This window comes from Eschrichtius robustus, chromosome 13 (genome assembly GCF_028021215.1).
Source record: "Eschrichtius robustus isolate mEscRob2 chromosome 13, mEscRob2.pri, whole genome shotgun sequence".
In the NCBI taxonomy this organism is placed as follows: Eukaryota; Metazoa; Chordata; class Mammalia; order Artiodactyla; family Eschrichtiidae; genus Eschrichtius; species Eschrichtius robustus.
In genome coordinates, this window is record NC_090836.1 from 98,942,511 (window position 1) to 98,957,552 (window position 15,042).

The 15,042-nt window shown below is 50.1% G+C and overlaps 1 protein-coding gene across 1 annotated transcript in view; it reads left to right on the forward strand.

Annotated features, from left to right (window-relative positions):
* Nucleotides 1–14,746, forward strand: part of RBX1 (ring-box 1) — a 61,933-nt gene extending 47,187 nt beyond the window's left edge. The window contains exon 6 of the mRNA XM_068560571.1: nucleotides 14,671–14,746. Coding sequence (XP_068416672.1) covers nucleotides 14,671–14,709 — 39 coding nt within the window. The 3' untranslated portion in view covers nucleotides 14,710–14,746. The remainder of the gene's footprint in view (nucleotides 1–14,670) is intronic.
* Nucleotides 14,747–15,042: the final 296 nt, after the last annotated feature.

Genomic DNA, 15,042 nt, shown 5'->3' on the forward strand with positions numbered 1-15,042 from the left:
ATGGCTGATATCCTGCCTGCAAAATCCCAGTTGCAGTGACAGGGCTGTTACTGTGGTAACAAGGTCACTTCTGCAGTTTCCCTCAGATTCTGCTTCTCAACCGCACTGAGAGGGAAGGACGACCAGCTTATCACCAGGTAGCCCATGGCCCCTGCAAGCCAGTGAGCCAAGAAAGGCCCACTGTTTATCCTAAATTCAAATCATAGTGGAGGGAGACAACCTACGATCAAATCCCAGCCCTGACACTTTCTGAAACTGCATCCTCACAAGTTGCTAAACTTCTCTGTGTTTCACTTTTCCCAACTGTACAGTGGGAATGTGAGGATTAAATGAAATTATACATAGAAAGCCTTTCGCAAATCCCTGGCAGGTGGTAAATGTTAGCTAATATTAAATCCCATCCCTCCCGTCCTCTGCAGAAAAGTCTGACGAGAAGCCCAGAGGTGTCCTCACGCAGCGGAACTGAGGTGCAGGAACAGTTTTCTGGGATCATCAACAGGGTGGCCTGAGGTGAGGGAGGGATGGGATTTACTTGGCCTTCAGCAGTGCCCTGTGGCAAGGCCTGGGGCTTTCTGGATTCATAGCTCCCAACCTCTACCTGCCCTTGATCTTCTCTGCTGGGTGGAGTGTAAGCAGGTTAGGGTTATTTGCTTGAGGTTTGCCTGGGAAACTCACTGGAGGCCACGGGGACAGGCCGGCCTCATATGCAGCCCCTTCATTCACTTATCGTGTCATTCATTCGACTCACTCAACACACGCCGTGTTGGACGTTAGGGAGTCTGTGCGAAATAACAGTCCTGCCCTCTAGGACTCACAGTCCTCGCAGAGGAACCAGAAGAGCAAACAGGTGACTTCGATCTGGCAGCATCCGGACCATCGGGCTCTTCCTGGAGAGGCAGGTGTGGATGGTGGGACCCCAGAGGGAAGGCCCAGCTGAGGCAAGGCAGGGAAGTGAGAACTGTTCCGTTTTGCTGCATCGTAAAGCCTGCAGCGGGGTGGCTGGAGAACAGGCTAAAAATATGGAGCCTGGGGTGGCCAGAGCCTCCTGAGCCAGCCCCAAAAGTGTGGATTTATTCAGAGGGCAAAGAGCCCACTCCCTGGGGTTTTAAGGACGGAATTTGCTTTTACCAAAAGATGTAGGGTAGGGATGGATTACAAAGGGAGAACTGGCAGTCAGAGGGGAAGGGTGCTCTGGATGATGATCTGGGGACAAATGGTGAGACCTAGATGGAGTTGAGGGACATTTAGGGGTAGAATCAGTAGGACTTGGACCCTGGCTGAACTGATGGTCCTGCAAGCTTCCAGAATGACCGCCCAGGTGCCCGCCCTGGGAATATCGGGCCTTCTGACACTGGAGTTGTGCAAGCCTGGCCGAGCAGGCTGAGCAGCCCATTGCCTCCAGAGTCCATCCAACGCCAGCGTCCAGCTTGGGCTTGGCTGCACTGCCCAAGTGACCTGTCTATGCCCCCTCTTATAGGAGAGCATGAACTTAGTACCTGGCATAGAACCTGGCACAGCACAGACCCTCAGTAAACGGTAGGTGGGATTATTAATTAGTTACATCTTGTGGGGTGCATGCAGGGGGGGACAAAAGAAGACTTCTTCCATTCACTCAATATTCACCTACTGAACAGCCTGGATAAGACCAAGTAAGCCACAGTGTTGGTACCGACTGAGGGAAGGCATCAGGCACTAAGCACTGCAGGACTGAGAAAAGTTGGGGAGGAAAGGGGGTCCCTTTGGAGCTCTTTATAATGCAGAGGTGGCAACAGAAAAGGATCTTTCAGCCTACTGAAGGGTCAGGGTCTGGCTTCTCACAGTCTACACCGAGTAATCTCACCATCATTTAGAAGCACCAACCGTGTTCAGGTCACGTGCCTTTCTAAAACCAGTTCAGGGAGCAGATACTCCAAGTGGATGGCACTACCTGGAGACCCTGGGCCCTGGCACACGGAAGGGCCCAGGGCAGGCAGGCTGGCTTCCGCAGGCTTCCAAGGCCCACTTCCTGGCCAGAGGGAAAGAGTCTCTTTTATTGGCTCCTGCAGGCCCAGCCTCCTGCCTTCATCACGGCAGCCTCCTCCCAGCACAGGCCCGGTGCCAGAAGCCTCAGAATATTTAATGGGAGGACGGAGCGAAAACCTGTGTAACTGGGTTTGTCCCTCGTGGAAGCGTATTATGGCACCTTTGCTAGATTTGTGCGCGCATCTCCTTCAGGAGCAAGGAGGCCGAGGGGCGATCTGCCCAGCACCGCAGGTACCCCGCACAAATGCCATTCCCATTATACAGACCGGGAAGCCGAGGCACAGAGAGGTGGCTTGCTGACATCACACGGAATCCTGTGTGCAAGCGCTGCCTGCCCCTTGGGCAGCGTCCTGTCTACTCCGTCCTCGTACCTTCGACCCCCGGGCCCCGAATAATAGGGGCGGACCGTCCAGCACCCGGCCTCCTGCTCTGCGGGGTCTCCTCGCCGCAGCCGCGCCGGCACCCGGCCCCTGCCTTCCCGCCGCGGCCCCGCCACGCACGGCACAGCCCCGCCGCCTCGCTGTGCGGCCCGGGCCCGCGCACAGCTGCCTCGGGGCGGGGGAGGGGGGAGGGGGACCGGGCAGGTTCGGGGACCGCGCCACTTCCGCAGGCGGCGCGGGTAGGGGCCACATCTGCTTTTAAAAGACCGAGTCTCTCCTCCGGCCTCCGAGGGCCCGGGTGGAGGGGGTGGGAGCGGGTCTGAAAAGGGAACTCGGACCGGAAAGCAAGCCGGCGGCGGTTTCGTTCGCCCAGATCCGGACACAAAGGCGACGGCGGGCGGCTCGGCGCGGGCAGGCGGCCCAGAGTCCCCGCCCGCTCCGCCCCCAGGCTCGTCCCGCGCCGCCGGCGCCCCGGGGCACTTCCGCCGAGGAGGGAGACCCCGGCGGCCGCGGCCGGCTCGGTCCGGCCACACCCCGACACCTGGGCCCGGGCGGAGCGGGCCGCGCCCGCCCTCCAGCCCCGGCGCTGGGTGGGCCGCCGCGCCCTCGGGCTCTGCTCTTTCCAACCTTTGTTCTGGCTTTGACTCGAGATTCCCCTCGGCCGGTCCACCCTCACCCCAGGGCTCTGTCCGGATGTCGACCCTTAACCTTCGCTGACTCCCATCACCATCCCGCCGTCCCAGTCCTCATCCGGCCCCCCGGGCGGCGCGGCGCGTGCCCGCGGTGGGGGCGGGGGAGGCAGGTGCCCGGGGTCCCCGAGGCTGCACGTGCGGGGCCTCTGCCTGGACGGAGCCGCGTCTTCGCTCCGCTGCCGCCAAGGTGTCCTGGCCGCCGGCCTGGAGCAGGCACCGAGGCGGGGGCGGGCGCTGCAGACGTGAGCCCGCCGGAGAGCGCTGGGCCCCTGCCCTGGTGGAGCTCGGGAAGGATCAGTGCCGCGCTAATAGCGGTTAATAACAGTCAGCCCTCACTAAATGGTCGAGATCAGAGCCACTAGGTCGGACCTGAAGAGCCCGGTAAGACTTCCTGTCCATAAAGTTACAGAGAAGTCGGTCATCTTCGTTTTTATCATAAACGAAAGTCATGATGGTAAAATGAGCCCCCAGGTGCGCATCACTCAAATACAATGATCAGCTGATGACCGTCTGGCTTTGTCTGTCCCTCACTCTCCACCCACTGCCCCTGCCTGGCATTGTGAAACAGATCCTTGACATCAGGCCAGATTTCAGTTACGCCCCCTGAAACACTTACTGGCTTCTGATGGAAAGCCCATTGTTTGTTTAGAAAACATTTTAAAAATTGAGTAGATTAAAACGTTAAGGAGTGGAGAAGAACATAAAGATAAAGGAGATTAAACAGTGGAAGGAGTGGAAAAGACTGAAATGATGGGTGAAAGCCCTGGCTATGCTTTCTGGGATATCAGGTTGCCCAGGTGAGAGCTTGAGCAGAGAGGAACCAGGGAGCTGAGGAGAAGAGGTGTGATTCAGGGCACTAATTGAAAGTAGAAGTGACCAGATTTGCTGATGGATTAGACAGGGGTCTTGAAGGAGAGAGGCTTCAAGGATGGGAGACTGGATGAATGGCAGTGCTTTTAAACGTGATGAGGAAGACTGGGGAAGGAGCAGCTATGGGGGAAACCAAAATGGAGTTTGGCCATGTTATACCTGAGCTGCCACTGAGATATCCAAGTGGAGATACCGCAAAGGAAGGTGTTGAAAGAGAATTCTCAGGGATGAGAGCAGGGCTAGAGATTTAAATCCGGAAGTTGAGAACCTGTAGTGTATTCAAAATCACGGGACTGGAATTGGTATAGATAGTGGCCGTTGAAGTTGGAGGGAAACCAGGAGAGTGGCCTCTCAGAAGTCAAGGGAAGAAAGTGTTCCAAGCAAGAGGGAGGGATCAAAAGTGTAAAATGCCACGGAGAGGTCAAGGAAGAGGAGGACAATAGAAAAGTGACCATTGGATTTAGTAACAGGGACACCCTTGGTGACCTCGGCAGGAATAATTTCAAAAGGAGCGACAGAGCTGAAAACCAAACCAGAGAGAATTGAGAGAACAGGAGTGAGGGAGTGATTAATCTTTGAAGAAATTTCGATGTGAAGAGAAACTAGAGAAATGAGGCCAAAGAGAGCATAAGGTCAAAATACATTAAAACAAAATGAAACAACCATTTAATATAGAAAATTTAAGGCTTACACGAAAGTAGAATAATATAATGAACTCATACCCATCATCCAGCATCAATGATTATCAACATACAATTTTGTTTCCTCTATACCTGCCTGGTTATTTTAAAGCAAATCTTACAATTCATTCTATTTCAATCATAAATAGACTTCAGTATGTATCTCTAACAGGTACGGACTCAATCTTTAATAGTTAAGGACTTTGTTTTTTAACATAACCACAACATAATTATCATACCTAAAAAAAATAATAATAATTCCTTAATATCATCTAATATCCAGTCACCAGTATTCATATTTTCCTGATTATCCCATAAATGATTTTCTAATAATTGGTTTGTTACAGTCAGGGTCCAAATAGGTCCACATATTGCACTTGATTGATATGTCTGTTAAGCCTCTTTTAATCTATAACATTTCCTCTCTCTCCTTGAAAAATTTTTTAAGAAACCAGATCATTTGTCTTTTAGAATTTCCTACATTCTGGGTTTTGCTGATGGCATCCTTATAATGGATGTGAACTTCCCAATGCATCACATAAAGCCAGGTTGTCTCTGTTTGTGACTAGTCAGGTGTTTTCAGCTTGATCCTTCCATTATAAAGTTCCCCATCACCTGTCACCCCATCAGCATTAAAAGCCCAATCATGAGTGCTCTTGAAAAACAATGGTGAAGAGAAATCCTCCTAAGGGGCAAAACTTGGAGCAGAATATTTCATTGTCCACATGGTCTAGACTTAGAGATGACCTGAAATTAGACTTACTTACGGGCCGTGGCTAACAGAGACTTGAAGGAACAGGACTGGAAGATGAGTAACGGAATCTGGGGAGGAGGTATGTGGATGGAACGCTCAGAACGGGGCACAGTGTGGACATACTTGTATCTGCCTTTTTTTTTTTTTTCTTTAGTTTCTTGGCCGTGCTGCGTGGCATGCGGGATCTTAGTTCCCTTACCAAGGTTTGAGCCCACACCCCCTGCAGTGGAAGCATGGATTCTTAACCAATGGACCGCCAGGGAAGTCCCCCATATTTGTGTCTTATGTGAATGCTCTTCAGGGGACATCTACTGTGGATGTCAATAATCAAGTGGACAAAATGACACATTCTGCAGCTGTCAGTCAGCGTCTTTCCCTGGACACTCTGGTTCAAGCGGGTCCATGTGACAGGGATGGAGAATATGTATGGCTAATAAGGCCATCCCCTCGACAAGCTGATCTGGCTCCTGTCATTCCTGAGTGTTTACCCTTCCAACAGCTGAGACCAGCACTGACCTACCACCCTGCATGCCATCATCCCCCAGGGGGACCAGCCAGCCACCTGCCTGTAGGCTGGTTATACTGGACCCCTTTCATTATGGAGGGGGCAGCAGTTTTCCTTACTAGAATAAATATGCATTCTGCATAGGATTTGCCTTTCCTGTCAGCAATGCTTCGCCCAGCATCACCATCCATAGTCTTTTGGAATGCCTTTTGCACTTTCATGGTATTTCACGCAGCAGTGTATCTGATCAAGGGAATGACTTCTTTTTTTTTTTAAGATTTATTTATTATTTATTTATTTATGGCTGCATTGGGTCTTTGTTGCTGCCGCACGGGGCTTTCTCTAGTTGTGGCCAGCGGGGGCTGCTCTTCGTTGTGGAGCGCCGGCTTCTCACTGCAGTGGCTTCTCTTGTGGTGGAGCACAGGCTGTAGGCGTGGGCTTCAGTAGTTGTGGCACACGGGCTCAGTAGTTGTGGCTCACGGGCTCCAGAGTGCAGGCTCAGTAGTTGTGGCGCACAGGCTTAGTTGCTCCGCGGCATGTGGGATCTTCCCGGACCAGGGCTCGAACCCGTGTCCCCTGCATTGGCAGGCGGATTCTTAACCTCTGCGCTACCAGGTAAACCCGGAAATGGCTTCTTAGCAAAAGAATTGTTGCTGTGAGCATGCGTGTGTAGAACTCAGTAATAATTACTATGTACCCCATCACCTAGAAGCGGCTGGCCTGAAAGAATGGTGGAATGACCTACTGAAGGTTCTGTTTGGATGCCAGTTGAGAAGAACACCCTGAAAGGAGGGGAGACTGTCTTACACACGTGGTCGATACGTGGTGCTGTTTGAAGGTCTGGAACAGGAGCAGCTCCTCTCACGGTTACACCTACTTTCAATTCCTGCTCCCACACATTTAAGCTTGATGGGAGGGCTTAGTTCCCAAAGGAGGAATATTTCCTAATATTAGGGGACACGGCTATGGTTCCATTCAATTGGAATCTGGACATTTGGCACTTCCCAAGTGGTAAAGAAAGAGGTTATCTACTGGCTGGGATGATTCACCCCAATTAGCAAAGCAAGTTGTTACTTACAAAGGGGGCGGCAAAACTGTCTGGAACCCAGAGGATCCTATGTAACACCTCTTATTACTTCCATGTCGAGTAGCAAGAGTTAATGGGAAATTAAAGCAACCCAACAAATCAGGGCCACTGAGAATTAAAACCCTTTAGACATGAAGTTGCTTTTTTTTTTAATTGCTTTTAGACCTGAAGTTTTTTTGTTGTTGTTGTTGTTGTTTTTTCAATTTATTTATTTATTTATTTTTGGCTGTGTTGGGTCTTAGTTTCTGTGCGAGGGCTTTCTCTAGTTGCGGCGAGTGGGGGCCACTCTTCATCGCAGCGCGCGGGCCTCTCACTATCGCGGCCTCTCTTGTTGCAGAGCACAGGCTCCAGACGCGCAGGCTCAGTAATTGTGGCTCACGGGCCTAGTTGCTCTGCGGCATGTGGGATCTTCCCAGACCAGGGCTCGAACCCGTGTCCTCTGCATTGGCAGGCAGATTCTCAACCACTGCGCCACCAGGGAAGCCCCAGACCTGAAGTTTTAAGGCACTCTACCAGGTAGAGAACCCTAACTTGCTGAAGTCCTGGCTGAGGGCAAAAGAAACAGAGTGGATAGTGGAAGAAGGAATTAATAACTATTAACCTTGTGAGCAGTTACAGACCACATACAGAGAACTATAGCAGCTATACACTCCAGCTGTGCCTTTTAGAGATCATTCTAACATCCTATCAGACGAGCAGCTTCAAGATGATGTGGTATATCGTAGGATCAGTGTCCAGTTGATCAAGATTCTTTAGGACTATACGATAGATAGAAAGCAGAAGAGTTAACTTAGCCCTGGGGTAAGACTGTGAGTGTGGCCGTCTGTCCATCACAGGTGAATGCAGTCTGCTTTGAGCCTCCTTCTTGCCCATTGAAAAGAATGCACTTGCCAGGTCGATAGCTGCATACCGAGTGCTAGAGGCTGTGTTGCTGCTCTATTACACTAAAGATGCTACATCTGACACAGCAGCTGTGACTAGGGCTACCATTTGGTTATAATAATCCACTGTCATCTACCATGATCCATTTGGCTTTTACAAGGGCTAGACCAGTGAATTAAACAGGATACTAATCTCTACCATTCCACCTAGGATGCAGGAGTGCTTCTGATACATGATGTTGGCCAAGGAAAGAACTCCAACGGTTTCACGGACTTCTCCTTGACTTTTCCAAACATAAGGGTCCTTACTCTCTAAGTCAAGGAATAGATGTGTGGGTTCTGCTGGCTAATAAGTATATCCATTCTGATTACTCACTCACAGATTTGGGAAATGACCAGAGGAACATGACTCCAGGTATCACCAGCTTCCATATACCCCCATTCTAACAAGGGAGCCATGATGGTATTTGGGTCTCCTTGTATCAGTGTCAGCTCAGACCCATATCTAAGAGCCCTCAGAAGATCCTGGCATTCCTCTGTTCTGTATTGTACAGTTACTCTGGTAAATGATTAAAAGTCCTTTTGGAGAAGCTATAGAAGTATATAAGTATATACTACTTGTTGTGGCATTGCAGGGTCCTTTCTTGAGGGGACTTGGCCTCACCTTCATTTGATGGGTTCTGGGCATAAGAACCAGCTAATGTCTGCTAAATAGGTGAGAGATTTAGACTTTTCCCATTTAATGCCTGACATCAGCCATCTGCCAAAGCCATCAATCACCTCAAGGTCTCTGTGTTAAAGGCCACCTGATTGCCATTCCCATTTTGTTCCCCATTACAGTCATTTTGCGTGTCTTGCCTCTGTTGATTAAGTGCTACCACTTGGCCTCTGCTATTTCAGAATCCCATCATGCATACTGGCACTAGGGAGCCCAGGTACACAGCTGCATCTTTTGTGTAAACCCTGGCCCACAGAGAATGGCTACCATTGAGTTTCTCAACAATGTTGACCTCTCACTGGTACATTCCGTACTGCTTTAGTGAAGACAGTGTCTTCTAGAGATCATGGTCAGGTTCACTGGTTTAACGTAATCCATCCTAACATGCTTACCTCTCTCAGCTTTTGACCTTTTCCTCACACTGCTAAAGCAAGGCCAGCATTTCCATCTAATTTTCTGTAGGACATCATTGTTTCCAGGCTTGAAGGGGCCATTCCAAAGGGTACCAGAACTGGCCATTCCAAAGGGTACCAGAACTGGCTCCAGAAGTCCTTGCCAGGATATTAAATCCTGAATCATGAGAGGGTTCCCCTCACATCAATAAACTCTCCCCATTCCAGCCTTATAATTCCAGGCACCACCCTCCCTGGTCCATCACTAGCAGGATCCATTCCCAGGAATGTTCTCCATGTTCCTGCTGGAAAATATTAGCCAGGTTCTGAAGCTCTTTGGGGGAAACTTGACCCTAGTTTTTGTTCTAGAATCCTTAAGGGCAGGAAAGGGCAGATCTCAAGGACAAGTGTTATCGTGTAAGACATCTGCCTCTGATGAGGCCTTCTCATGGTCTCCAGGTAACGGGAAGCTGCTTTCCCCAGTGAAGGGGAGGGGCCAGTCCTGCCGTCCAGGGTGGTTATGGTGACTCTGGGTGCTCTAGGTTCTCTGCTGCATCTACTCAAATGTCACATCCGGGCCTCAGAGCCCCACTCCTTCCCTTTCCAGTCCCTAGCAGAGGAGACTTGCTGGGGCTGTGAGTTCAGCCTCCTTTGTAACTCATAAATAAAATCTTGGGCCTGATTTTCAGCCCTGTCTTTCCTCCGGCTACAGGAGATTAGGGTCTCTTTAGATGTCACTATGGAGACTTTCTGACTTTCACATTATGCTCTGAGTTGATAGTGGACTGACTTGAGCCTATTGTTTTCTTCCTTCTGGGTGGCAGTTAAAACAGCCAACCAGCCCCACCGTCCTTTTTTTTTTGGCCGCACCACACAGCTTGCGGGATCTTAGTTCCCTGACCGGGGATGGAACCCGAGCCCTCGGCAGTGAGAGCTTAGAGTCCCTAACCACTGGGCCACCAGGGAAGTCCCCCCACCATCCTTATAATAATCCATTACCCTCGTGTTTTTCAAGTGACAGCGTCGTTGCAGATGCCAATGCAGCTTCTTCCACCTGTACCCCATCCCCATCTACCAAAGGTGAGAGAGTCTTAGTCACTGCGCTGGCCCAGCATGTTTGGGTTTATCGCCGTCCCGCTCAACATCAGTAACAGGGTCCTCACTGCCATCTGACTGGTAAGTGATCCAGTTCCAGAATCCCGTTCTGAGAGCTTACTTCCTGGAGCCACTTCCGGTAACATCTCGTTTTCGATTCCATCAAATGCAGATTTAGCAGGGAGAAATTACTGGAGGAAATTGATTCAACAGATATTGAAGGACTGAAAAGGTGAGGGTGGAACACAGGTAACGCTGAGATAGTAACTGCAGGAAGCAGCTACCTCCCCTGGGCCTGGGAGGACAAGGGCAAGGGCTGGGACTGTAGAATCTACACACCTGGAGGAGGGGCCCATGGAGCATGAATTTGAGAGCAGGTAGCTTATTTTGAAAATGATTCCACGAAACCCCAGCAAGAGTAGTGGGAAAGTAAGACGGGGAAGGTAAGGAAGCTGACGTACAGGGGGTGTGGTTGATATACAGGGTGCATTAATGGGTGGTTACCACTGTGGGCAACTAGGGCTCCATCGCAGACTCCCTCTGGGAGGTGTGCAGAGAAGTCCTCAGGATTGCCCTACACTAGGATTAGGGAAGCATGGTATTTATCCACTAACTTCCACCTCCCGTACTTTGAGGGCTGCCCTAGAAGTGTTAACGTCCTGGCACTTCCGTACTTCCCGCATTCTCACTGAGTGTGCTCCTGTGGCCCTGAGAAAGTCCTTTAGGTAGAGAGTCTTGGGTGCTTGCACCAGGAAGCCTAGGGGTGCATAGGAACAACGGGCGCTTTGAGGAAATGGGGGTGGGGTGCAGTGCCGTCATGATGGCTTCGTCGGAGTCCAAGCTCCATGGCCCCTCCTCCAGGTGTGTAGATTCTACAGTCCCAGCCCTTGCCCTTGTCCTCCCAGGCCCAGGGGAGGTAGCTGCTTCCTGCAGTTACTATCTCAGTGTTACCTGTGTTCCACCCTCACCTTTTCAGTCCTTCAATATCTGTTGAATCAATTTCCTCCATTAATTTCTCCCTGCTAAAACAGCTGGTTTGGTCTCTGTTTTCCTGCCTGGAAATGAATAAAGGAATTAATGAATGGAGAAAATAGACCAGCATGAGTAAGAAGAACAGAACGAGGGAAGGAGTACACAATGAGGGTGGGGAGGTAGGCAGGGCCAGCTCTGGAAGGGCCTGTGGGCCGTGTAACAACCTTGAGGGGAACAAGTACAGTAAGTCCCCTACATACGAACCTTCAAGTTGTGAACTTTCAAAGATGCGAATGTGCATGCTAGCCCCTGTATGCCAGCTGTTGTACTGTACTACTGTACTTTTCAAGGTACTGTATTGTAAGATTAAAAATGTTTTCTTTATTTTTGTTTTTGTTTGTTTTTTATGTATGTATTATTGGTGTGAAAAGTATTATAAACCTATTATAGTACAGTACTATATAGCCAATTATGTTAGTTGGGTACCTAGGCTAACTTTGGTGGACTTATGAACAAATTGGACTTATGAATGTGCTCTTGGAAGGGAACTCTTTCATATGTAGGGGACTTACTGTAAGAAGGTATTTGGGGGACTTCCCTTGGTGGCGCAGTGGTTAAGAATCCGCCTGCCAATGCAGGGGACATGGGTTCAAGCCCTGATCCAGGAAGATCCCACATGCCACGGAGCAACTAAGCCCGTGTGCCACAATTACTGAGCCTGTGCTCTAGAGCCCGTGAGTCACAACTACTGAGCCCACGTGCCACAACTACTGAAGCCCACGTGCCTAGAGCCTGTGCTCTGCAACAAGAGAAGCCACTGCAATGAGAAGCCCACATACCTCAACAAAGCGTAGCCCCTGCTCGCCGCAACTAGAGAAAGCCCGTGCAGCAACGAATAACCAATGCAACCATAAATAAATAAATTAATTAATTAAAAAAAAAAAGTATTTGGGAAGCACCAAGGCAGCATCTTGGTTGTGCCTGGTATGTGGATGGTTCCTATCTTCCCTTCCAGTCTCTGTTTCATCTTCAACTTTATTCTGCAAACATTCTCCTGACCAGGGCAGTCCAGGCCCTGTGCTCAGAGGGGGCCACGCAGGGATACGAGTCTACCTTCTGTCTCAAAAGAACTCTGATCTTGTTGTCTGAGCGTTGGGACTGGCTTGAACCTTTGTGGATATAGATTTTAGGAATCTTGGTACATCCTCTGCTCTATTGATATTGAACTTTTCTGTGGTCTCAGACCTGCCATGCAGGTCCACACCTCGGAGCCTTTGCCTGTGATGTTCCTTTGCCCAGGAACGTGGTCCTCCTGTTCCATCTTCCTGTCCTAACAAACTCCTGCCCTCTCTCAAGACCTGACTGAACTACTCCCTCTTCTTTCTCTGACTTCCCTATACAGGACTGTGGCTTCCTCCTTGGAATAAAAGTATTGCATAAACACATCTATTATGGCCTGTATTACAAATCTTCTTTTTAAATCTGTTTTTCTCCAGAGTCTGACCTCCTTTTGGGCCTCATTCATCCCCAAATCTTCATTCATTAGTGCAACAAATCTTTTTTGAGTCCCTGCTCATCCCAGGCGTGGGAGCAGCTCAGGCAATGTCTGCTAAAGGGATGAATGAATTGGTGAGCAGTTGCTACCCCACGGATGCTGTGTTGCTAGGTGACAAACTCTAGTGATGATTAGAGAGGAGGGGGGTGATGCTGTTGTGTGAGATGAGAGTCTACACATCTTCCCGCAGGATCAGGGAAACTTCGTGGGTGGAATTTCCACACTTCAGCACTGCCAGCGTGGCAGGGGTGTGGCTGGGCTTCCGACAGCGATCTTCATTGTGCATGCGGAGAGGAAGGACAGGGGGAGGGAGTTGTGTTAGAATCTTTCCAGTATATAAGAGGCTGTCTTTCCCGCATCCTTCAAGTTGAGAATCACTGAATTAAAAGCTTTCCAAATAAGAGTAATGAGGAAACTGAGGGGAGTGGATTCAGTACAAGAGTCTACACAGCTGCCTGTGAGGACCAGGCAGGAAAGTGTAAGCGGGAGCAGCTGATTGGAGGAGAATGAGGCTCATGCCTGGAAGGAGCACTGCTTCTCAGCACAGAGAGACAGTCACCTGGAGGAACTGTGGGCCCCAGTTTGCAAGATCTTCCAACTTTTCAGGAGAGCCCCCCAAGTCCAGGTTTTAATATGAGATTTCCCAAGTTTTCAATGTTAAAAGTAAATCTGGGGGGCTTCCCTGGTGGCACAGTGGTTAAGAATCTGCCTGCCAATGCAGGGGACACGGTTTCGAGCCCTGGTCCGGGAAGATCCCACATGCCACGGAGCAACTAAGCCCGTGGCCACAACTACTGAGCCTGTGCTCTAGAGCCCGTGAGCCACAGCTACTAAAGCCCGTGTGCCTAGACCCCGTGCTCCACAGCAAGAGAAGCCACAGCAATGAGAAGCCCGCGCACCGCAACTAAGAGTAGCCCCTGCTCTCTGCATCTAGAGAAAGCCCGCACGCAGCAGTGAAGACCCAACGCAGCCAAAAAAAAAAAACCAGTAAATCTGGATTTTGCAAAGCCAGGGGTTTTCAGACTCAGTCTCCCCCTGGCCCAATACAGCTCTTTCCTCCAAGCTCCAGGCTGGAGAACACGTTCCCAGGGGACCCTTCCCTGGCATCACTGGCTCTTCTGTTCATTCAACATTAATTAAACCCCAGCTGGGTGCCAGGAGCTGCACTTGGTGCTGGGAGCACATCGGTGGAGGAGTCTCTGCTCTTGCCAGCTTGCGTGTAACCCCACCATTGCAGTGTCTCCCTTAACTTTATTCTTCCTCTGGTCTGTTGGTTTCTGTGTCTACAACTGGCTCCCCCTCTATTCTGTGAGCATCATGAGGGCAGTAATAGCATTGTGTGTATCTCTGCATTTGGCATATAAGAGAACAACAGATGTTCACAAGCGAAGCCTCCAGGGGACACAGGCCTCAAGTAAAGGAAAGACAGTCTTGTGGATTTGGCAAACAGGTTAGGCAGGGTCCAGAGGGCAGAGCTGGACCTTTATTAGAAGGAAGCATTTTGGAGTGGGACTCTGTGCTTCCACTGCAGGGGACCTGGGTTCGAGCCCTGGTTGGGGAACTAAGATCCCACAAGCTGCGGCAGAACCAAAAAAAAAAAACATTTCTAACAATGAGATGGGTGGCTGGCCTGGAGGGAGGTGAGAAGCTCACCATCCCTAGAAGTATCTGAACAGAGATGAGCTGACCGCCCACTAAAGATGCTGGAAAAAGGGGAGCCACATTGGGTAAGAGGCTCTGCTAGATGGTTACCTGTTCCTTCTAGCTTCCTTGGTCTGAACGTTGCTGTTTCTGTAACATTTAAGTGAGTAAACTACTAAATTAGGCCACAGAGGCAGTCAAGTGGCTAGGAGCATGGGCTGTGCTTCCAGGCAGACCTGGGTTTAAATCCAGGCTGTGCCACTTTGCTGTGCAGCCATGGGCATGATGCTTCACCCTCTCTGAGCACAAGTAATGTACTGTTCAGGGTTGCGGGATGATTCTCACCTCTTCTCCCCTCCAGGGCTCCGACGCAATGACGCACTCCCACAGTGAGTCCAACACAACCAATTTCCCCTCCTGTTTTAGAAAAGAAGATCACTGATAAGCACCAAAGGAAGTAGTTAGCTTACCTCTGCAGGCTGATGTCTTGTGAAAAATCCCCGTCCTTCGGCATTAGAATCACTGTTAGTATGGTGAGAGGGCCACACGCTATGGGGCAAGTGTGTTGGAATTGAGTAGACTGGAGACACAGCAGCTTTGGGTCGTCTTTCTCTCTTGGCTCGGGCCAGAGGTTCCCAGGTGAATGGTGAGTGGAACCTACATTACTTCAATCTTTAGTTTTTCTCTCAGTCTCTCTTTTCTGTAATTGCCAAGCCCATATACCAGAATCTTCATAGGTTACTTTAGATAAAACACTCTGTTGACTTGGGCAGTCTATAACTTCAATCCAGGGCGTTT